Source organism: Mercenaria mercenaria, chromosome 9, assembly GCF_021730395.1.
Source record: "Mercenaria mercenaria strain notata chromosome 9, MADL_Memer_1, whole genome shotgun sequence".
Classification (NCBI taxonomy): Eukaryota; Metazoa; Mollusca; class Bivalvia; order Venerida; family Veneridae; genus Mercenaria; species Mercenaria mercenaria.
The window spans coordinates 85,608,109-85,631,456 of record NC_069369.1 but is presented as its reverse complement, the minus strand read 5'-3'; the positions used below and the strand labels follow the sequence as shown (position 1 = coordinate 85,631,456).

Here is a 23,348-nt window from a genome sequence, read left to right as displayed (position 1 = left end):
GTATCCATTTTTTAAAAGAATTCCCAAAATTGAAGAAATCTAGGGTTTTGTGTATAAATGTCCACGAGATAGAATCAAAGGCTTGCTGGAAATCTATAGAAAGCAGTAAACCAGGCAAATTTTCTGAATTCGTTTCAAACATAATATCGTAGATAAGTCTAATATTTTCTCCAATAAATCTGCCGGATATAAAACCTTTTTGATCGTGATGTATTAATTTATCCAAGAATAATTTTAAACGATTTGCTATTGCAGCTGAAGCTAACTTGTAAATAACATTTAAAAGAGAGATTGGTCTCCAATTTTTCATCAAAAATCTATTTTTATTTGGTTTTGGAAGACAAGTTATGACCCCTTGTTTCTGTGTTACTGATGAATTGTTTGTTTGATAGGCAAAGTTTAATATGTCATGAACGAATATTCGTTGCCATCCATATTAGAAAAGTATATCTATAAGTATTAGTCACGAGCAGTTTTTGTTTGATTTGCATTTGAAATGAATAGCGCAAAGCATGGTGAAAAAGACCACTATCAGGACAACTTCCAACCGGTAACAAAAATGGCTGACGTCGCCGAAGTTTTTATGTTTGACATTTTATTTATCGTAACAGTAGCAACGGAATGAATTAGATTTCGAATGTAATTCAGTAAATAAAAAAGATCTGCATTGCATTACATTTTCATTCCTCTATTTCTTTATAGAAAATTACGGTAAGTTGAAATGTTGAAAATGAATCTAGAGGTAGGAAGAGTACGCGTTTTGGATGCATCAGATTATGCACCTTTTTGTTGATATTTTTTATTGAAATTAAAAAGCTCCATTGAATTTGAAAATTCCCCATTAATTTCAGGGCTAAGAGGGGATTTTTCACATTGCAAAATTTCTTTCCCAACCACTGCTATCACCTAGTTTTATAAACCCAAAGAAACTTGAAAAGTTTCAAATTCAATACCAGGAATTTGCATTAGTTTTTGAGATAGTAACTTGCATGTGAAACTTTAACCAGGATTTTCTAAGTCCAAAAGGGGGCATTATTTGGCCAAAATGCATATCCGAGTTTTGGGACTTGATGCTATCACCTAGTTTTATAACCCAGAAGACACATGTGAAGTTTCAATTCAATATCTGCATAAGTTTTGGAGATAGTAACTTGCATGCAAAACTTTAACCAGGATTTTCTATGTCCAAAGGGGGCATAATTTGGCCAAATACATGTCAGAGTTAAGGTACTTGACCAAGTGAGGTTGGTTACTGACCTAGAAAAAAGAAAAAAATAAGTTTCGTTGCTATATGCCTTTAAATGATAGCTATAACGCCGACGCCAACACCAGAATGAGTAAAATAGCTCTGACTATTCATCTGTGTAACTAGCTGACAACAACATCTATCAAATGAGACAAAAAGTTCAACACCTTGCGGTGCAAATTTCTGCATATGTCAAAATCTTGTTGTCTCCCTTAATGGGCATCTTTCTATATATTTCAGAAGTCTCTCTCAAACTGAAGCAAATAGCACCTCAGGGTGAGATAGACATGTCTCAAATATCTTTGACATGGACAGAAAATTAAACATACTGTTAATGATTCTTTTTTACTTTGATACACTTAGTTTTTCATCAGCCATTTTTCCTTTAAACAGCTGCCTCAACTGTTCTACAGTCAGAGGTGTAACTGTTTCAAGTTATCGTAGTTTATAACCCATTTGAGTTATTGCTTATACTTTCATAACTTGTTTCAGTTATCATAAAATACTACAAACCCCTCCTGTGCCAATTCCTCATTTTGAATGAGACTAATGCAAATATTTCCTGAATCCTTGACCTTTTATCTTTCCAGCTATGCAGTAAAATTTTTTATGCAAGGCTGATAAAGTTTTACGCAGAAGTTTTAAAGCTATAAATCTCTTAACATCCCATTATGCTTATCAGGTCATGATACCACTAAAAAGAGAATTTGATTAACCACTGTTTACTACTAATTTCACTTTAAAGGTCACTTTGTGAGAACAGCAAAAATACTTTTTTTGAATAACTTACCTGAGTTAACTATATTTTATAACTAATACAGGTTATAAAATGCTTGAAAAAGTACCTGAAATAGGTTACATAACTTAAAACAGTTACATCCCTGACTGTTCTAAGCCATAGCAAGTTACTGCTTCCTAAATTACAAATTGAATGGAAAAACCCTATGCGAGCAAAGATGAGCGATGGAAACTTTAGGATGTGCCTTTTTCATTACAAAAATCTCAGTGACAACAATGAGCTCTACAACATGTACAAAACAATTATATATTATTTAATAGTTCTATGTGAATAATGTGTCAGGCCTTTAAATTACAGAACTGGGTTCAAGGTTATTTAAACTGAGTTTCGAGACCAACCTAAGAATGCAGCATTGTCATTGGTCGATTTCAAATTTGTGCTCTGTTCAGCCAATCAAAATTCAAATGTTATTGTTTCAGACTGGACTCCTAACTCAGTAATAACTCTGGACCCTGCATTTGGAAATCTAGGATTGCATCCACTGGTCAATTCTCAGATTGTGCTCTGAAGCACCCAATCAGCTGAACATTGTAGTTCAAAGGCTGGTCCCAAACTGAGCCAATAACCTTGAATTCAGATCTAAAACATTCTCACAGTCTGACTTGACTGACACTGACTGTAACAAATATTGCATGAAAAACAAGTAGCTTCCAGAACCAAGCAGGATCTGCAAATAAAGTGACCACATGTTATCTTGTACTTTATCACATCAGATTTTGTAAGATCAGACCTACATTTAGAGCATGAAAGAACTCTGTCACTGGTATCAACTGACGACTGTTGGGAAGATTTCTTTGTAAATGATGGAAGACTTCCCAGAGCAGATAATAAGGCACTATCAAGACTACGTGAAAGGTTGCTATTATGGTCAGTACTTTTCACCTTTTGCTTTTTTGTTGGAGTAATTTTAGTCATTTCTACATCACTAGTTAAATCAATACACAACCGGTCTTCCCCTGCACTGAGCTTGTCTTTTGACCTAGATTGAAGTAATTTCCTATCAGAATGTCTTCTTTTAAGACTCCCAGGAAGAGAGGTATCAGGACTTACACCGGTTTCAATTTCATTAGGAAATCTTGTCTGATCTTTACGCACTCTGATCTCCTGGTCTAGTTCTGATCTATGTGTTATATTTTGACTAGCTGTACATTCTGACAATTTAGGAACTGAATATTTACACATGCTTTCAAATATTGGTTGACTGGACACTAGCTTGCTTGAAACTATTGTGTGTTTCTTAGCTTTATGAACATCTGAATATCCTAAAGTCTGAGGAACGTTCAGTGAATGTTTCAAAACAAACTGATCGATTCTTGCTTTGAGTGATGTATTAGTGACAGGACCCGAGCCTGGACTGAAGATAACCGCAGTAAATGGATCACTTGGAGGTCGACCCCACGATGCTTCTGTGTTCACGTAGCGTTCAAGAGTTGATTGATCAACGTTTCTGCCACATGGTAACATGACAGGAACCGTCATAATTTCAAATGTAATTTGATCAATGAAATCATCTGGCACTGATACTCCATCTATCAAAATTCTGTTCGCATTATTTGATGAGTTATCAACAATTAATTTGGATGACAAACCAGCATCCTGAGGTACAGTTTTTTGTAAGTCTTCTGTCTTTCTAGTTGCTGCAATAAACACATTTCTCAGTGTATTCTGTACTGGGTAGGGTACTTTCACTGAGGGAATTCCCCAAATCTCGAGTCTTTTTAATGCAACAGATTTACCACCTTTACTACGATTAAGACATACAGTAACATGGCTAACATTAAACAGTCCCCCTGGTTTCCTAGTATTTAGCTGTGCTATACATGGATAAGTTTTTACATCAGGAATATTTTCAATCCTCCATAAATTTCTTTCTTTAAACTGATTATTTATGAAACAAACAACAGCTGGGTCAACTTGAGTCACACTTCCAACATAATTAAACACGATCCCATCTGTATGAACTTTTTTATCAGTAACATTGTTGTACAGCCAGGAGTCTGTCATTTTCTCAGATGCAGTGAATATCTTTAAATCACATGACTTTTGTTGACCAATCACTGGATCAATGACAATTCTATAAATAGAAACATTGCAAGGGAACTGGACAGTTACATTTACTGGTGGTTTGATGAAATGGTCAGACAAGAATCCCTTCCTCTTCTCCTCTGTGTTACTGGATACAAGATTTTGTACCTCATACCCGTCAAATGACACTCTGTCTGTCTTAATCCTTGACTGCGCTCTATGATCACACAAGTCTACCAACATAATGCACAAATTCCTTTGAAGCAATTCCTAAAAAAAAAGGCTTTTAACTGTTGTATAAAAGCTAGATTTCCTAAGATGGGTGTATGTCTACTGAAATCAAGTTTATATATGTCAATTGTGCCTGAATATGGCATGAAATCTAACAACTGGTCATGATGATGATAGCCATGGATGTGCCTTAGCAAAATGCATTGTCAGTCCTGTATTCAGTATTTCATCACCACTGTTGCAGCAGGTAAGGGCACAGTAAATCTCGCAGATATCTTGTAGGTCAATTATCAGTAAATTGCTGCTGATAAAAGCACACGCTTTGCCCATACTCTGAAAAATAAAAAAATATGAAAAAAACATTTTAACATTAGCCTTTAAATCAATTTTGTCTTTAACAAGACTCGGCTATTCCACAGTTTCTAAGTCAAACAAGGGCAATAATATGGCAAGCCTTATATAACTGAGTTATATTATTACAATTTTTAACAAACTGAAATTTAATTATGGCAATAATAACAACTTGAATGCAAAACTTCAACTAAGTTTTTAAGTTGAAAAAGGGCCATAATTCAAACCAAATGCAATCATGAGTTATCTAACTTGGGTTTTTCATTAGGTCCGATATCTGGGAAGCATTGTGTGAAGTATCGGTCAAATAAATGTAACAGCTTGAAAGTTAGTTGCATGAAAAACTTACACCAAATTTTCCAAGTCAAAAAAGGGATATAACTTGAAATAAATTAAATCAAGAGTTATCTAACTTGGTTACATAGTCTGATGACTAAGAAGAACTGTATGAAGTTTCAATACAATACATACAGTAACTGTAACTGTCAGATACAGCCTGATAGTTGCACACAAAAACTATCACCAAAGCACTAAGTGACAGTCTGAAAAGGCCAAAACTTGAATTAAATTCAAGCAAGTATTATCTAACTTGATCATTCCCATAGATCTGATGACTAGGAAGCCTTGTGTAAAGTTTCAATCCAATATATGCAATGGTTACTGAGATATGGACTTGCATACAAACTGTATCCTAGGTATGATGCCGAAGGCGCCAGCATGAGTTGAATAGCTCTCAATACACAATAGACTCGGTCATGCAAATAACATACCTTGGCCAATGCTGCCATATATTATAAGATAGCCTCATATGAGTCATATCTTTCTTTTCCAACTTTTTTAAGGTTTATCAAATGTATTGAAATGCTGCCATTTGACCAAGGCTCAATAGGGGGTCAAGTCTAATCTCTGGCCTGGCCAGATGAGCCCATTGTTGCAAAGTCCGAGCCAGGCCTGGCCAGATTTTGGATACACAAATATCAATCTTTAATACCCTGAGGAACTAATGTACTGAAATGTACAATGACTGTAAAATGGTCATACTCCAGACATTTCGGGATAAAAACTGCATTGTGTTTGTTTTTATTTAAAAGTCACTTCAGGTCAAATATACAAATTCCTGCATTCAAGCCACCAATGCTTATGAAGAATCATTAATTAAATGTCATGTGTAACAATTTAACACTCATCAAATTTCGCTGATTCCAGTTATCATTGGCAAAATATGTAATTAAATGAAACGCTGTTGAAAAGTACCAAAAACATTCGCTTTTTCTGGAATCTACATGAATAACAAGAGGGTCATGATGACCCTATATATATCGCTCATCTGTTAAACTTGGCCTTGGAATCATCAAGATGAACATTCTGACCAAGTTTCATGAAGACAGGGTCATGTGGCCTCTACAGTGCTAACAAGCTTTTCCTTTGATTTGAGCTGGTGACCTAGTTTTTGACCCCACATGACCCAGTTTCCAACTTAGCCTAGGAATCATCAGGATAAACATTCTGAGCAAGTTTCATGAAGGCAGGGTCATAAATGTGGCCTCTACAGTGCTAACAAGCTTTTCCTTTGATTTGAGCTGGTGACCTAGTTTTTGACCCCACATGACCCAGTTTCCAACTTAGCCTAGGAATCATCAGGATAAACATTCAGACCAAGTTTCATGAAGATAGGGTCATAAATGTCTCCTTATGGTTTCCTCGATGAAATTTGTCCCAGAATAACATCGTCCATGAAATTCAGGCACCAATCGTGCCATGCACTTGAAACGATGATTCATGGAATTCAACATCGTTTCCAAAAGCATGGCTCAAGATAACCTGTAGTTTAGAATCCTAAATTGAATTGTTTTCCAGTTTGCTACATCCTATTCCTTTTTACAATCCTTCTTTCTAGCAGTTTTTATAAACATTGATATTCTCTTGTCTGCGTCCTTGGTTGTGACCAATTCAAACAGCAGCATGTCAACACATGTATACATGATCAGCTGTGTAGACAGAGTAGAAGCTAGGACTAGGTAGTGTTGTGCTACTACTATATAAATCAGTTAACAGGTAGCAAATGCATGGACATTTAGACTGAGAAAAACAGCATCATTCTGTTCATTCTACTAACAGCAATTACTGTACCCCTCTGCTGCTAGTGAATCCCTCTGGGATCAATAATCTGCCTTACTTTGAAATGTTGAATTTTGAATCTGACAGACATTTTGTATTTACTGAATGAGAAAATAAAACTGATTCAAATGTCACACTTCTGTAGTCGCTGATGTCAGTTTTTCAAAACCATTTGAACATCGAAAGATATGACCTCTCCTAGCCTGGACGAGTTGAAAATTTAACTAGGCTAGGTTAAAGATTAGAATATGACCCTTAGAAGTAGCTGAATCACTTTCCGAATCGCTGCTGACGCTTTACATAATATAGACAGACCTGACCAGTACCCGGACATATTTCATCCTAGTTTACTAACCCGTGTAAAAATCTGCCACAGTTTAGATCATCTGGTCTTTTTGACATTTCAGGTGGGCCCTTCTTAAAAATTTTACAGAATGCCGAACATGTAAACAACGTACTGGCTGCCCATGCCCTGCCTTGCTTCGCATACGCTACTGTCACTGCCAAATTTTACCAGTACATGGATAAACGATAAAACACCAAAAAGGTGAGTCAAATCAGTGTCTTTAAAAAATGAATGGTTAAATTAAACAATTCCTTTTCTAAATAAGTCTTTGGCGATTTATTTCCAGAATTAAAGTGGAAACAAGTTCAAACAAGAGCACCGCCTTGCGGGTGCTGACGCTCATCTGATTTTTTTTGTGTAATAGAAATATTGTCCTACCCATGATTTTCTAAGTCTAAAAAGGGCCATCATTCTTGCAAAAAGCAGGATAGAGTTATGTTTCTTGATGTACAGTGTCCACTTATGATGGTGAAAAACTGTTGCAAGTTTTAAAGCAATAGCTTTGATAGTTTATGAGAAAAGTTGACTTAAACATAATACTCAACCAAGAAAATGATTTTCTAAGTCCAAAAGGGGCAATAATTATTGCAAAAAGCAGGATGGAGTTATGTTGCTTGCTGTACAGGGTCAGCTTATGATGGTGAACAAGTGTTGCAAGTTTCAAAGCAATAGCTTTGATAGTTTAAGAGAAAAACTTGACCTAAACATAAAACTTAACCAAGAAATCTGATATTTTCTAAGTCCAAAAGGGGGCCCTAAATCTTGCAAAAAGCAGGACAGAGTTATGTTTCTTGCTATACAGGGTCAACTTATGATGGTGAACAAGTGTTGCAAGTTTTAAAGCAATAGCTTTGATAGTTTAGGATAAAAGCTGACCTAAACATAAAACTTAACAAGAAAACTGATTTTCTAAGTCCAAAAGGGGCAATAAATCTTGCAAAAAGCAAGATGGAGTTATGTTTCTTGATGTACAGGGTCTGCTTATGATGGTGAACAAGTATTCCAAGTTTCAAAGCAATAGCTTTGATAGTTTAGGAGAAAAGTTGACCTAAACATAAAACTTAACCAAGAAATCTGATATTTTCTAAGTACATAAGGGGCCATAAATCTTGCAAAAAGCAAGATGGAGTTATGTTTCTTGCTATACAGGGTCAGCTTATGATGGTGAACAAGTATTCCAAGTTTCAAAGCAATAGCTTTGATAGTTTAGGAGAAAAGCCGACCTAAACATAAAACTTAACCAGGCAACGCCGACGCAGACGCCGACGCCGACGCCGACACCGACGCCGACAACCGCTCAAGTGATGACAATAACTCATCATTTTTTTTCAAAAAATCAGATGAGCTAAAAATGATTGATGTTGGTATTTATAATAAATTTACCTCAATATATTGGCAAACAAGACTTAGTGTATTTTCGCTGAGATATAATTTTTTTCCTCTGCTTTTTAGGTTTTTATCTGGTTAATCCGGATGTGTTATTATACATGTACATTACCGGAAGAATGTATATATACATAGCGAATGTTATCGACGTTATTATTGTCATACAAGGTGTACGTTTAAATGTCAATTATGTCATGATTTGGCAATAAATTCAAATAAAACTTATATATATCAAAAGGGAATTCAATTCCTCATTGATTTATGTAAAAATTATCAAATAATTTCCAAAATTATGAATTTTCTTGTGATTTAAACCTATGTATGTACAAAGACCAAGATGGCCCTAGGTCGCTCACCTGAGAAACACACCATAACAGTGTAAACATGTTTGACCTAGTGATTTCATGGAAACAAATATTCTGGCCAGTTTTCATTAGGTTTGGACCAAAAATATGGCCTCTTGAGTTTAAACAAGTATTTTCTTTGATATGACCTAGTAACCTAGTTTTTGATCCCAGATGATCCATATTCAAACTTGACCTAGATTTCATCAAGGCAACCATTCTGACCAAATTTTCATGAAGATCAATTGAAAAATACAACCTCTATCGCACACACAAGGTTTTTCTTTGATTTGACCTAGTGACCTATTTTTTAACCCTAGTTAATCCATATTCGAACTCGACTTAGATTTCATCAAGGCAATCATTCTGACAAATATTTATGAAGATCAACTGAAAAATACCGCTTCTATCGCATACACAAGTTTTTCTTTGATCTGACCTTGTGACCTACTTTTTGAACCAAGATGACCCATATTCGAACTCAACCTAGACTTTATCAAGGCTATCATTCTGACTAGATTTCATGAAGATCACTTGAAAAATACAGCCTCTATCGCATACACAAGTTTTTCTTTGATTGGCCTAGTGACCTAGTTTTTGACCCCCAATGATCCATATTCAAACTCGATCTAGATTTCATCAAGGAAATCATTCTGACCAAATTTCATGAAGATCAATTGAACTAGAATGTGTCTGTAGGACACAGGGTTTGCCCCCCACTGGTACATTTGTCACAAATAAGGAGAAATAATTCAGATGTTTGCAGTCTTAATGGGGTATAGCCTCAACAAACATTTTATGAAAAGGATTCATTATTCTAGGCCACATACTTTTTGAGCTATGAGCATCACAAACAAAACATCCACTATTTTGGCTATTTCAAGAGCCATAACTTTGTAATAAATGCTAAGATTCTCAGGAAGAATGCCAAGTGTGCAAGGACACATCATGTTAAAGATCCAAGCAAGGTTTCATAAATTTACATCTAATACTTTTTGAGCTAGACACATTATTAGGTGAAAATGTGCATTTTTGACTATTTCAGGGGCCATAACTTTAAAAATAGGGGGTGGAGCCAGCCAAAAAATAAGAGGTGTGCAAGTTTATATCATGATAAAGACTTATGCAAGTTTTCAATCATTTATTTTAAATACTTTTTGAACTAGGTGCATCACAAGGTGAAAATGTGCATTTTTGACTATTTCAGGGGCCATAACTCTGAAAAAAGGGTGCGGACCAAAATGAAAAATAGGAGGTGCGCAAGTTCATATCATGATTAAGACTCATGCAAGGCTTCGTGAATCTATATCAAACACTTTTTGAGCTAGGCGTGTCACAAGGTGAAAATGTGCATTTTTGACTATTTCAGGGGCCATAATTCTGAAATTAGGGGGTGGAGCCAGACTAAAAATAGGAGGTGCGCAAGTTCATATCATGGTAAAGACTCATGCATGGTTTCATCAATTTATATCAAATGCTTTTTGAGCTAGGCGCTTCACAAGGTGAAAATGTGCATTTTTGACTATTTCAGGGGCCATAACTCAGAAAATAGGGGGAGGAGCCAGACGAAAAATTGGAGGTGCGCAAGTTCATATCATGATAAAGACTCATTCAAGGTTTCATCAATTTATTTCTAATACTTTTTGAGCTAGGCGCGTCACAAGGTGAAAATGTGCATTTTTGACTATTTCAGGGGCCATACCTCAGAAAACAGGGGGCGGAGCCAGATAAAAAATAGGAGGTGCACAAGTTCATATCATGATAAAGACTCACGCAAGGTTTCATCAATTTATATCAAATACTTTTCAAGCTAGGCGCGTCACGAACTTCGGACGGATGGATGCACGGACAAGACCAAATCTATATGCCCCCACCACTCATGGGGGTGGGGGGGGGGGGGGCACAAAAATACAGCCTCTATAGCATACACAAGGTTTTTCCTTGGTTTGACCTAGTCACCTAGTTTTTGATCCCAGATAACCCATTTTCGAATTTGGCCAAGATTTCATCAAGGTAATCATTCTGACCAAAATTCATGAAGATCAATTGTAAAATACAGCCTCTATCGCATACACAAGGTTTCTCTTTGATTTGACCTAGTGACCTAGTTTTTGATCCCAAATGACCCATTTTCGAACTTGGCCTAGATTTCATCAAGGAAATCATTCTGACAAAATTTCATGAAGATAAGTTGAAAAATACAGCCTCTATCGCATACACAAGGTTTTTCTTTGAATTGACCTAGTGACCTAGTTTTTGATCCCAAATGACCAATTTTCGAACTTGGTCTAGATTTCATCAAGGTAATCATTCTGACCAAAATTCATGAATATCAATTGAAATATACAGCCTCTAAAAAGGTTTTCTTTGATTTGACCTAGTGACCTAGTTTTTGACCCAGATGACCCATTTTCGAACTTGGCCTAGATTTCATCAAGGTAATAATTCTGACAAAATTTCATGAAGACCAGTTGTAAAATACAGCCTCTATCGCATAAGGTTTTTCTTTGATTTGACCTAATTACCTAGTTTTTGACCCCAGATGACCCATTTTCAAACTTGGCCTAGATTTCATCAAGGTAATCATTCTGACAAAAATTCATGAAGATCAATTGAAAAATACAGCCTCTATCGCATACACAAGGTTTTTCTTTGATTTGACCTAGTGACCTAGTTTTTGACCCCAGATGATCCATTTTCCATCATACAGCCTCTATCGCATACACAAGCTAAATGTTGACAGACGACAGACAGACGCCGGACATCGAGCAGTCACAATAACTCACCTGAGCTTTGCTCAGGTGAGCTAAAAATACACAGAACGGCAACAGGAGATAATCTCGCGTAAGCTCATGTCAGCGCGTTATCTTATTGAAGCGTTTGCTGACTTGATCACTCGTGATCAAATCAACAGACGCTTATTAAAGTATTACACTGGTGATACGGCCAGCATGTTATAAATCGAATCGGGTCCAATTTTCAAACGATAACTGTTGATTTCTCTGACTTCCAATCATAAATTCATTCCTTCCCTGTGTAGAAAATACTAAATTAAAATAACATTAAAAAGACACCATTATCATTATAGCAAGCTCGAGAATCGAGCTTTACGGTAACGCAAGTATACTTTCACACTTGATGGATTTTAAAAGTTTCCTCCGAAGTTATATAAAAAAGCGCACCCTAGCGGACAGGTCTTGACAGGAAGTACTTCTCTCCCCGGCAAATTAGTTTACTCCACAGCGAATACAGATCGTGTTTCGATTAATCAATCTTACATAAATAATATATGACTTTAAATCTGTCAAAACAGTATTCAGTTATTCTGAAAAAAATATTTTAAACATTATCTGCTAAATTGCATTAATTTTGCCATTTTTCCCACACAGCTTGAGTTCGCAGTACACGAGGCTGGGGTTTCCCATTTAAATGACGTCATGAATTTACTATATTTGGCGGATAGGAAATAGTTCTCTTCGCAGTGAATACAGAACTTCATTCGACTGCTGAAAATTATTCATCACTCAAAAATCATGCAAGAAAGATTTCCAGTTGTTTGAAAAAAATATTATTTTCTTTTAAAAGATCAAACATTGACCAGGAAATGGAAAAAAAGTCATTACTAATCAAGGCCACGAGAATGCGGCGTATAGGTAATGACATCACTGTGACACTGGCTTCCCGTAAATTTTGCAAAGTATGATATTCGCTGTTACAGGTATAATGACTGTAAATGTAGACTTTCTTTTCAAGTGAATAGGTTCTCGCTAATTCTTTTGAGTAGTGAATAGTTTCGTTGTAACATATAAATGATATATAACCTGATTTCTTTTCAAGAGCTCGCTTTGAGGCTAGAGCTGCCTTATTTCATATCCTTTCGACTACCGCTATCGTACACTGACGCACTACCTGAGACGCCAAATGCAGACTATATTTTTGGGGTTCTCCATTACCGCTACTGTTTTGCAGGCGGGCTACCGCAGACGACTAATACGTACCAGAAAAATGGGGGTGTTCATTTCCATAGCGCATAATGCAGTATTTCGGTAAAAATTGTATTTTTTCGCAATTGAAAATAGAAGGAATTAACAAAAATATACTACATTTTTATGCTGCGGTAATTTTTATGTAGAACGGTTGCTACACTATGGTAGTTATGTCCATTGTGTGGTTATTGGTATAACTACACTGTGGCACAACTGATAGTTTCTTGTTTCCTGCAATAGTCGACTATGGTATTTATATGCAGATTAAACAAACAGTTAATGTTATTTATTAAAAGTCACATATTTAAACGGCCACTGCATCACTGTGGCAGTACATGCTATTTTATGTGAATATGTATTAATACGCTGCGGCACTCTCTTTAGTTTCGCATGCCCTGCATTAAACTACTGTGGTAATCGGGGGAATCAATAATGCCTACAGGATAAGTTTTGACTACTAGTATAATCCTTTTGAAGGATAACTTTCTCAGCACTGTGGAAGTGCACTTAATTTCATTTAATATGTATAACTACACTATGGCACTGCCTTAAAATTCAAGTTTCTCACAAAAGTCTACTATAGTTCTTAGTAACAGGACGAGTAAAACGACACTGTGATACTACATAGAAATTCGTTCTTCCTGCAAACGTCTACTCTGGTAATTATTTGCAGAATGGTTTGGTTGCTGTACCACTTCCTCCCTATGTCAGCCCCTCCCCCTCCCCAATCCCGTCTAACAAGACATATGCTTCCCCACTCCTATACCTAGATCCTCACTCCCTGTAATTACTTTAAGTACTCTTTTTTTCCAGGCACCATAGTGCTTTGGAATTCCCTTCCAGTACAACTTGTGCAAGCCCCAACCCTGAACCAGTTTATGCAGGGTGTAACCAAACTTGCATACAATGCTTAACATGATAGACCTGTTTCTTTAAACTGCTTTTATCTGTAAATCCTTCTTGTTTTTAACACTATCAACTGTATTCATGCTTGCAATACACAACGTGTATTACTTTTATTCTCTTGTCCATTCTACTTTTAAAATTCTTGTACAGGCGCGCAGCTGCACGTAATACTAGTAAAGAGGAGTGATGCAGTATAAAAAGATAAATAGATAAACATTTAGTTAATAGTATGTATTAAAGAGAGGCTTTAAAATGTTCGTATTAGCAGATGCAATTTCTGCATATCTGTGGAAGTTTAAAGTTTATATTAGAGGAAAAAAAGAAGTAAAACTAACGAGGAAGGTTGTTGAACATCTGATTGAACCGTATAGTGCTTCTAGACATCCCTTTGGCACAGGCGTTCCTTGCCAGCTCAACCCATCTTTGTGGATCTTTTAATAAGGGGGAAAATTCTTGCCATATGATTTGAAACCGCAGAAATTAGTCTGACAGAAGGATGTTTCGGCAGGAATAATATAATACATATAATACAATATAATTTCTGGTTTCGATTAGTACAATGAATGACACGTCAAATCAAAGATGGAAACACGGTAGCTAGAGTATGGAAGGTTACCGCTCAGGAATTAGGAAACCCAAACAAACGCAGGCAGTTGATACCGAGAGTTTGCAGACTCGCATGAAATTATCTCAATGTCAGGGCGAACAAATGCTTGTCAGTTTTGCAGTATGAAGAAACTAAAGACCGCCGGTGGTCTCTGAACACCAACGTCATCATTTGGTTGTAAGCAGTGTAAAGACAATTTATACAGGTATAACAATACTCTTCTTATTAAAAAGTTATATTGATCTAATGAGTAGTTTTAAAGGTTTCATGGTCTTATTGAATCATTGCTATGTTATGTGAACGTTCTTTATTTTACTCCATGTATATAAACTGGGTCTGAGTCAACAAATCGCTCAAATCCAAAAATGTACTCAAATTATCGCTCTGGGTTAAATTTCTCGAAATATTTAAGCATGTCAGAAGAGGAAAAGTCTGTTGTTGCATTATATATTCGACTGCTCTTAACAGGTTAATCTTCTTAGTACAGGATAAAATGTTTCGAGAAATCCAGCCCTTAAGTACAAAAGCCAGTTCCAGAGAAGTTGTGCAATAATTGTAGTTGCTCTGTCTTCTGAAAAGGCATTGAGTACATACGTTTTTGGATCTTAAGGTTTGCTTTTTATATATTTATATACGAGCATTTCTGTGTTTTACATGCCATGTCTTTTTGTTTCCATTACGTGTGTAAGAGATTCACCTGGAGGGGATTACTTTTATTTACACTGTCCCGTGCGCACCATAAACCGGTTTAAGCTCCCCAGTGGTGTTTTTGCCACTGACCGTTCCAAGGCGGTGCCCTACTGTGTTCCTTTATTTGTTCGTTTTGTCCTTATGTGTTGGCTTTGTGTGTGTGTGTGTGTGCGTGCGTGTGTGCGTGTGCGTGTGTGGTGCACGCGTCTGCGTGCTGGGGATTTCGTTTTGAGGAGGCTGCGTTTTTGGTGCGTGGCATTCCCTGTTTGATATTTGTCTTTGTTTTTTTTTTTGCCTACATAAAAGATATTTGTCATCTATTTTCAGGGTTGATCCCCGTGATCTTTTAAATAATACTTTCAGGGAATGCTTTCTTCCGTATCAGGCGTCCAGAACTGGGACTGGCTAACTAAAGGACACGTCCATACAGACCTCCAATCCGAAAACGTCCGTAAAACTAATAATATGGCATAAAGAGCAAAACTGGAAACTCCAGAAAATCGAGTTTAGTATATTTATAACCATTTCAAATCATCAAATGTTATAATTTGATACGTTTTATTATTGCTCATTATTACATTTTAATAAGAAATCCATTCCTTTAAGTTAGCTACATAACTATTGCAAAAAATCACCCAGGAAGGTACATATTAAAATAGAAACACCCCGTAAAATGCCAACAAAATCATCTTGGAAATCGACGAAGAAGAAATGACTGTCTGAGTAGCGGACATTAAGCACAAACTGGAGAAAGAATCAGACAGTGTGTAAGATTAGTGACAACATTACATGATGTACACATTTTTACTTTGTGTCGTGTGTATATGTACGTTATGTTTTTAGTACGAATGAGAAAGTTTGATTGATTCATCTTTTGATAATTTATTTTCACATGCAATATACTTTTCTTATATGAGCTGTTTCAAGGGAAAAGTGTTAAGAGTTAAAATTTTGATATTCAAGAAAAACATGTTTCATAAAATTTGGCTTCCTGTGAATTTTGATACATTGTAATATAGTATAGAAATAATAATCATACAACCGGGCATATTAAATATACACACATAACTAACTTAACAAGAGATCACAGAGTGATCTTGGCGCCCACCAAGTGCCATTTTTGAGTGTTCCAAATTTCAAGACTTACTGACTAGCTCAAGGTCAAATTTCATTTCCGTACACAACACTGTGCATGTGGTCCAAATTCGAAAGCTGTAGCTCGAGAAATGTGAAAGTAGGTCACTAGATCAATCTTAAGGTCAAAGTTTAATTCGGTATACAAAACTATGCAAGTGGTCCGAATTTGAAGGCTTAGCTTGAGAAATGTGTAAGTAGGTCACTAGGTCAAAATCAAGGGTCAAATTTCACTTCAGAACACAAATCTATGCATGTGGTCCAAATCTGAAGCCTGTACCTTCAAAAATGTGAAAGTAGGTCACTAGGTCAATGTCAAGGTCAAAGTTTGTTTCGGTACACAATCCTATGCAAGTGGTCCAAATCTGAGGCCTGTAGCTACAGAAATGTGAAAGTAGGTCACTAGGTCAATCTTAAGGTCAAAGTTCATTTCGGTACACAAAAATATGCATGTGGTCCAAATTTGAAGGCTGTAGCTTGAGAAATGTGAAAGTAGGTCACTAGGTCAAAATCAAGGTCAAGTTTTATTTCAGAATACAGAACTATGCATGTGGTCAAATTTGAAGCTTGTACCTTCAAAAATGTGAAAGTAGGTCACTAGGTCAATGTAAAGGTCAAAGTTTGTTCGGTACATAAAACCATGCATGTGGTCCAAATTTGAAGGCTGTAGCTTGAGAAATGAGAAAGTAGGTCACTGGGTCAAAATCAAGGTCAAATTTAATTTCGGAACACAAAACTATGCATGTGGTCCAAATTTGAAGACTGTACCTTCAAAAATGTGAAAGTAGGTCACTAGGTCAAAATCAATGTCAAATTTCATTTTGAAACACGGAACTATGCATATGGTCCAAATTTGATACCTGTACCTTCAAAAATCTGAAAGTAGGTCACTAGGTCAAAATCAAGGTCAAAGTTTTTTCAAGTGCACAAAACTATGCATGTGGTCCAACTTTGAAGGTTGTAGCTACAGAAATGTGAAAGTAGGTCACTAGGTCAAAATCAAGGTCAACTCATGTCAAGGTTCATCTTGCCACTCAAAAATATACATGTGGTCCAAATTTGAATGTTGTAGTTATTGACAAGAAGATTTTAAAAGCTTTTCCCTATATAAGTCTATATGAACCACGTGACCCACGGGGCGGGGCCATATTTGACCCTAGGGGGATAATTTGAACAAACTTGGTAGAGAACCACTAGATGATGCTACATTACAAGTATCAAAGCCCTAGGCTTTGTGGTTTGGACAAGAAGATTTTCAAAGTTTTTCCCTATATAAGTCTATGTAAACCATATGACCCCTAGGGTGGGGCCATATTTGACCCTTGGGGTATAATTTGAACGATCTTAGTTGAAGACCACTAGATGATGTCACATACAAAATATCAAAGCCCTAGGCCCTGTGGTTTTGGACAAGAGGTTTTTCAAAGCTTTTTCCTTATATAAGTCTATATAAACCATGTGACCCCCAGGGCGGGGCCATATTTGACCCCAGAGAAATAATTTGAATCATCTTGGTAGAGGACCACTAGATAATGCTTGATACCAAATATCAAAGCCCTAGGCTCTGTGGTTTTGGACAAGAAGGTTTTCAAAGTTTTTCCCTATATAAATCTATGTAAATTATAGAAATAAACAAAGGGCCATAACTCACTCATAAATTTTTGAACCAGTCTGATTTTCAGGGGGACACAACTAGGGTACCAATACATCATTCTGACAAAGTTTGGTCAAAATCCCCCCAGTAGTTTCTGAGGAGATGCGATAACGAGAAATTGTTAACGGACGGACGGACGGACTGACGGACGGACGGAATGACGGACGGACGGACCACGGACGCAGAGTGATTTTAATAGCCCACCATCTGATGATGGTGGGCTAATAAACAGTTCCACCGATGACATGCTTATCACAGTGAATTTTGGACGTTTTATCTTTCTATGCGTCATTAAAAATGCTAATTACCCTACCCCCACCCCCTTGCCTTTAGAGGGCTATTCAAAAAGTACATGTATATATATATTAACGGTTATTGTCGTAAGTTGTTGACAAAATTGTTCATTCTTACTCAGTTTAAACGGACTAAAGTACAAATTCAACAAAAAAAAAAAACAGGAATTATTTCATGACTTTTAGTGATTTTTTGTGTACCATTACATATGCTGTATGTTACCTTTTGCGATGAGTTGTAAGTAATGAATGATCCTCATCTGTTATAGCTTTTACAACTTGCTTACGTTGTTCATTTGTGTAGCATTTGATATATGATTCTTCTTACTCATACCGGTTTAAAGGAGATTGCCTGTACTGTAGTGTTTTCATTCAGTCGTTAATATTATTGTTTTATCTTATTATTTTCTGTTATAAAAAATGTTTTCGTTGCATTTTACTTTTAGTTGCCTTCAAGTTATGTCAGCGGATCGGACAATGTAAACGCGTCAACTATACGTTATTAAGGTTCATTTAAATTTATTCATATTCACAATCTGTTTTGTGGTGTATACGATGCAAGTGCCAAAACAAAACTTAAAAATGTCGAATGACACTTAGTGGTAAAACTTATAATAGTAGCTAAAATTGTCTTTTTCTTAGTTTGTTATGCTTTACTGACTTTCAAACAGATTTTAAAATAACTTTATTTATTAATAGCATTATATCTAAATTAGAGCGTATCCCAGTTGCGAGCTGTATTCCGTTTATACTTTTTTTAAATGTCACAATAAAGGTATCAATTGTTTAATCATATAATGAAGAATTATAAGATTTCATTTACCGAAAGCACATTCATGTACGGTTTTGGAAACAGATCATTTTAGTTTGTTTTTGTTTGAATTTACGGTCATTTTTAACATTATTCCAGTTATATCAGGCAGCCAGTTCAACTAACCATCGTTCCTGTGAAGGACCAGTACTAGACGCCAAAGTCCGTAAGCAACTGCATACTTTCTCACATAAAATATCCTAGTCGGCAGCACAGCTCGAACCTGCGACCCCCCGTCAGTGAGAGGATTCAGAGATTACAAGTGCACAAATGTATCTCCTACATTACGGACTCAGACTATAAATTAATATAATGAGTATACAAAGGCACATCGAGGGCTGAGCGCGAAACTATTGTATCTTGTTCTTTATTTATATACAGTTACAATAGTTTCGCGCTCAGCCCACGACATGTGAAACACTGAATACTGTAGCATTTATAAAGCATTCCGGAGTATCCACGCATTATAATTCATAATGCATGGAGCTCAAAGTCAAAATTACCATTGTGTACTTTGGGATAATTTAAAAATGCATTCTTACATAAAGTTTGAGTTTTAAATTTGAAAAGTACAATACTTCCATAGTGGATATATTTACACACGTCTAGTATGCAAATGGAAGAAGCGATGTGTGCATATGTATTACCGTTGCGGCGTAAAAACGATGAAGCGTTCTGTAGAGAATTACCACAGTGTATATATGTATTTTCCATGTGCAATAACAATTTAAGATATTACTGCCGTAGTCTATAAATGTACACTATTTCTGATTACCACAGTGAAATTTTGTATTTCATGGAAAAAAGTTGAGAACTAAACCCTAGTGCCACAGTGAAAGTAACTGGTGAAAAGTCTACAAAACGCATCTGTGGCAGACCCGTGGTTTTCAGACTTCTAGAATGCCGGAGCCGCATAATGCAGACGTAGTAAAATAGCTTTAAATACCGTAGCGTAGAAATGAGTAATTAATTAAGTTTTAAAAACTGAGTTCAGTAATTACCGCGACGAGTAACCATCAAAACTAATAAGTATTTTTGGAGAGTAATGATCCCTTAATTGTCTGAAAAGGATTTTCTTATCAACAAATTGCAATAACAATGATTTTAGAACATTATTGCGCACGAGACGTTTGGTTTTGTTTTTGAATTTTATGGAGACATGCAATTTGTTGCGTAATATTATTTAGTATGTCATATGAATGATTTAACTTATTAGTTTGACTGATTTTATACCGCTTTGTTAATAACATAAATGAAAGTTTACACTTCAGATCCAATTCTGCAATAAATAAAAAACATTCAAATTTCCCCCAGATACAAAGAAAAATTAAAAAATCCCAGTAGTCCTACGCTGTATGATGTCGGTAATCTGGACCCCCTTTTTAATGGTACGTTTTAGGCGTCTGCGGTCGTCAGTCGGTGTATGATAGCGGTAATAGCGACCCCCGTTTTTATGGTACATATTAGTCTGCTACGGTAGCCGAAAGGATATTAGAGTTTTTCACAACACAAATTTTCTCTGCTGTCTGTTTCATACACTGGTAGACAAGCTTACTGTCGCTGAGTGGCTTTTTTTAAAATTTCTGACATTTGCAGCCACCGCGTTAAAGTTTGACCGTCACAATATAAAACAAACTGTATGCGTCTGATTAGTTTGACTAATACACCAGTAAAACGAGATCTATGTCAGTTCCCAGGTGGTGTTGGCAAGATTTGCTCTATATGCCTTTTAAGTTGCTGATCCATTTATTTTTATAGCTCTTTGGTATGTACTGTACACAAAATTATAACGTTTACCGCATATATAGTCGTCCGCGGTATTGTCGCGTCATTGGTATTTTCGCGGTATTTCCGTTTTGCACTGCAGTACCATCTGAACATTGTTTACTAACAACCTACTTTCATTTTCAGTTCAAATTTTCATCAGTTGATCCAGAATGCATAGAATTTTGGTGATTTTGCTTTCAAATTGTTGAAATACTTAAATTTCTATCCAGTTAAACCAAAATCCTTTAAGTCGTCTGTTATAGGTAGACCCGATTCGAATGAACGACGATCCCACAATGCCCCGCTTCCCTTTATTTCCCGTCTCGCAGGGATCGAATTTAACTTTTTTTCCACTAGCAAATTTTTCACTAGCAAAATGATGGGTTCCATTAACAATTATTTAAAAGCTGTTTACGTGCTAAATTTATTAAGTTGTTTTTTTTTGGTTTCATATAAAAGTTCACGGTCCGGACAGGCCGGGGACTTTCTGGTTTTGAAAGTATGATACGAACCAAAGTACTCAATGATTCTTTGAACTTTTGGCTGGACGTTGAAGTTTTAAGTTTTTCTCAGGTCACTGCCCCTAGTTTTGCTAGCATTTTAGATCTCCGCGGGCCTTTTAGCACCAAGAAACATGTTATTTTCCTCTCCAAGCCTAGACGCTTACTTAGATTTCCAATAATTACTATTGTATAAAGCGACAAGCGTCTACAAGCAGTCACGTGATTATCAGTAAATAAACTGCCCCAAAGGAGTTTTAAAAAAGAAAAGGAAGTTTGAGCAAATTCCCCGATTTTCGAACGTGATCACGAAAATATTCGAGTGCCAGGGTTCGAATTTAGCCTGATTTTCTACTTGCATTTTTTCGCAAGTGGTATTTTTTTAACTTGCTAAATGAAAAACAACTTGCATTTTCCGCGACATGTTACTTTATTAGAACATTAACACAAACATCCACGTGACAAGTCCAGCCAATCGTATTTGCGCTATATAAATAGTAACTTATTAATAGATTACCAAAAAACCCACCGGATGTGGTAAACGTCATCAAAATTGGCGCAGGTACTTGTCAGCAGTTGAAAAGACATGCGCACGGGACATGTATCGAGTGTAAATGTCCTTTTACGACGAAAGATGAGAGTGCTCCGAAAGAAAGAACAGTGTAAGATCGAGACGACCGTTAGAAATGCACATTATTCGGCCAAAAATTTTCACTCGCTAAAAAATGCTGGTGTCTGAAATCTCACCTTGCAGTTTGAAATTTGCACTTGCATTTCGCGAGTATGCGAGCTTAAATTCGAACCCTGAGTGCCATGATTTTCTACTCGCATTTTTTTATTCTTACTTGAATTTTGAGAGTTAGCGACCTCTAAATTCGATCCCTGCCTCGGTACCATAATTTCCGAAACGAACAAGATTTAGTGCTTACATACCGCCAAATTACGTCAGGGTTCTGGGAAGGGACAGCTCTTTCAGGTGTGCAGACTGTCGAAATGGAGTAAATTGTCAAGTACTGGGTGCAGAAAATTTCAAATAATTTTACCAACATTGTTATAATTAAACGGTTATTTTTACAAATAGACACAGTATTCCTTAGTGTACCGAAAATAAAAAAAATATAATGGTATGTAACCTAACAATAATTCTACAACTACAACATCTTTAACGCGAAAATACCAAGGACAAACAAAATCAAAATGATAGAAAGTGTACATGTTGACATGTGAATTGTGATTGTCGGGAGAGATTTAGCTATATTTTAGGTCAAAACTTGTATGTTTCGATACATTGTAAATTATTTGAAATTATTTATTAAACGAAATGACCGATATATTTTTATTCGCTTGCTTACTGTACTCCTAGTCATTAATACCGCGAGAATATAGGGGAACAGGCTATCTGATACAAGCTAATACGTGCAAGTGATAAAACCAATAATTTTAGTGTACTGTGATTTATCCTCCATTAGTTTGGTCCTTCAAAGTTTTGACATTTAGAAAATAGATTTCCCCATCACATGTATACCAGAATAAACTCTGAATAGTGAATTCGTAAAAAACAAAGACTTATTAGTCTCACATTCGTTATCAAAAGAACGAACGATAATGAGGACGAAACATGAAATTAAAAACACTTGCCATAATTAAAGAAAACACACATTTCTTGTTAATGTTACATAATTTTACGTTGATTTGAATTTACAAAACATTTCTGTATAACTTTACCTAACAGACCTATTGAAAGAAGTAACATTTACTTCTTTTATTTTCTTACTTTTGAGTACGAAGTAATTGTGAGCCAAAGAAATGTTTTATACCTAAAGGAAAATAAAACACAACGAAGTATAAGAAAAGACCGAAAAGGATAGTAATTACTTAGAATTATATTTGATGACTATATGTCCCATTCACTCTTCACCTCAGATGAAGCACTTGTAAACAGAAGCTATGTTCTTTTCCCTCGCGCGTAGACAATGTCCAAATCTATTGTTTGAAAATACTCAGTTAAATTTTGTCGATTATCACAAACATCTTGGCATAACACTCTCTAAAGATGGATCTTGGCACGAACATATATCTAATATTGTAAAGTCGGCAGCAAAAATTCTAGGATCTATGAGAGCGCTGAAATTTAAACTTAGAAGGCACACCTTA

At 36.1% G+C, this 23,348-nt stretch overlaps 1 protein-coding gene across 3 annotated transcripts; it reads right to left on the bottom strand.

Annotated features, from left to right (window-relative positions):
- Positions 1–411: 411 nt before the first annotated feature.
- Positions 412–23,002, bottom strand: LOC123547624 (RING finger protein 37-like). Of its 3 annotated transcripts, none has more exons than XM_045334878.2 (2): positions 22,920–23,002; positions 412–4,634 (listed from the first exon to the last, which is right to left on the bottom strand). In XM_045334878.2, the coding sequence occupies exon 2, from the start codon at positions 4,311–4,313 to the stop codon at positions 2,625–2,627; it is 1,689 nt and encodes a 562-aa protein (XP_045190813.1). In that variant the 5' UTR covers positions 4,314–4,634; positions 22,920–23,002; the 3' UTR covers positions 412–2,624. The 3 variants fall into 3 exon arrangements, with proteins under 3 accessions (XP_045190813.1, XP_045190816.1, XP_045190815.1); XM_045334881.2 differs by having other exon boundaries at positions 22,969–22,992; XM_045334880.2 differs by having other exon boundaries at positions 22,929–22,975.
- Between the last annotated feature and the right edge of the window lie 346 nt (positions 23,003–23,348).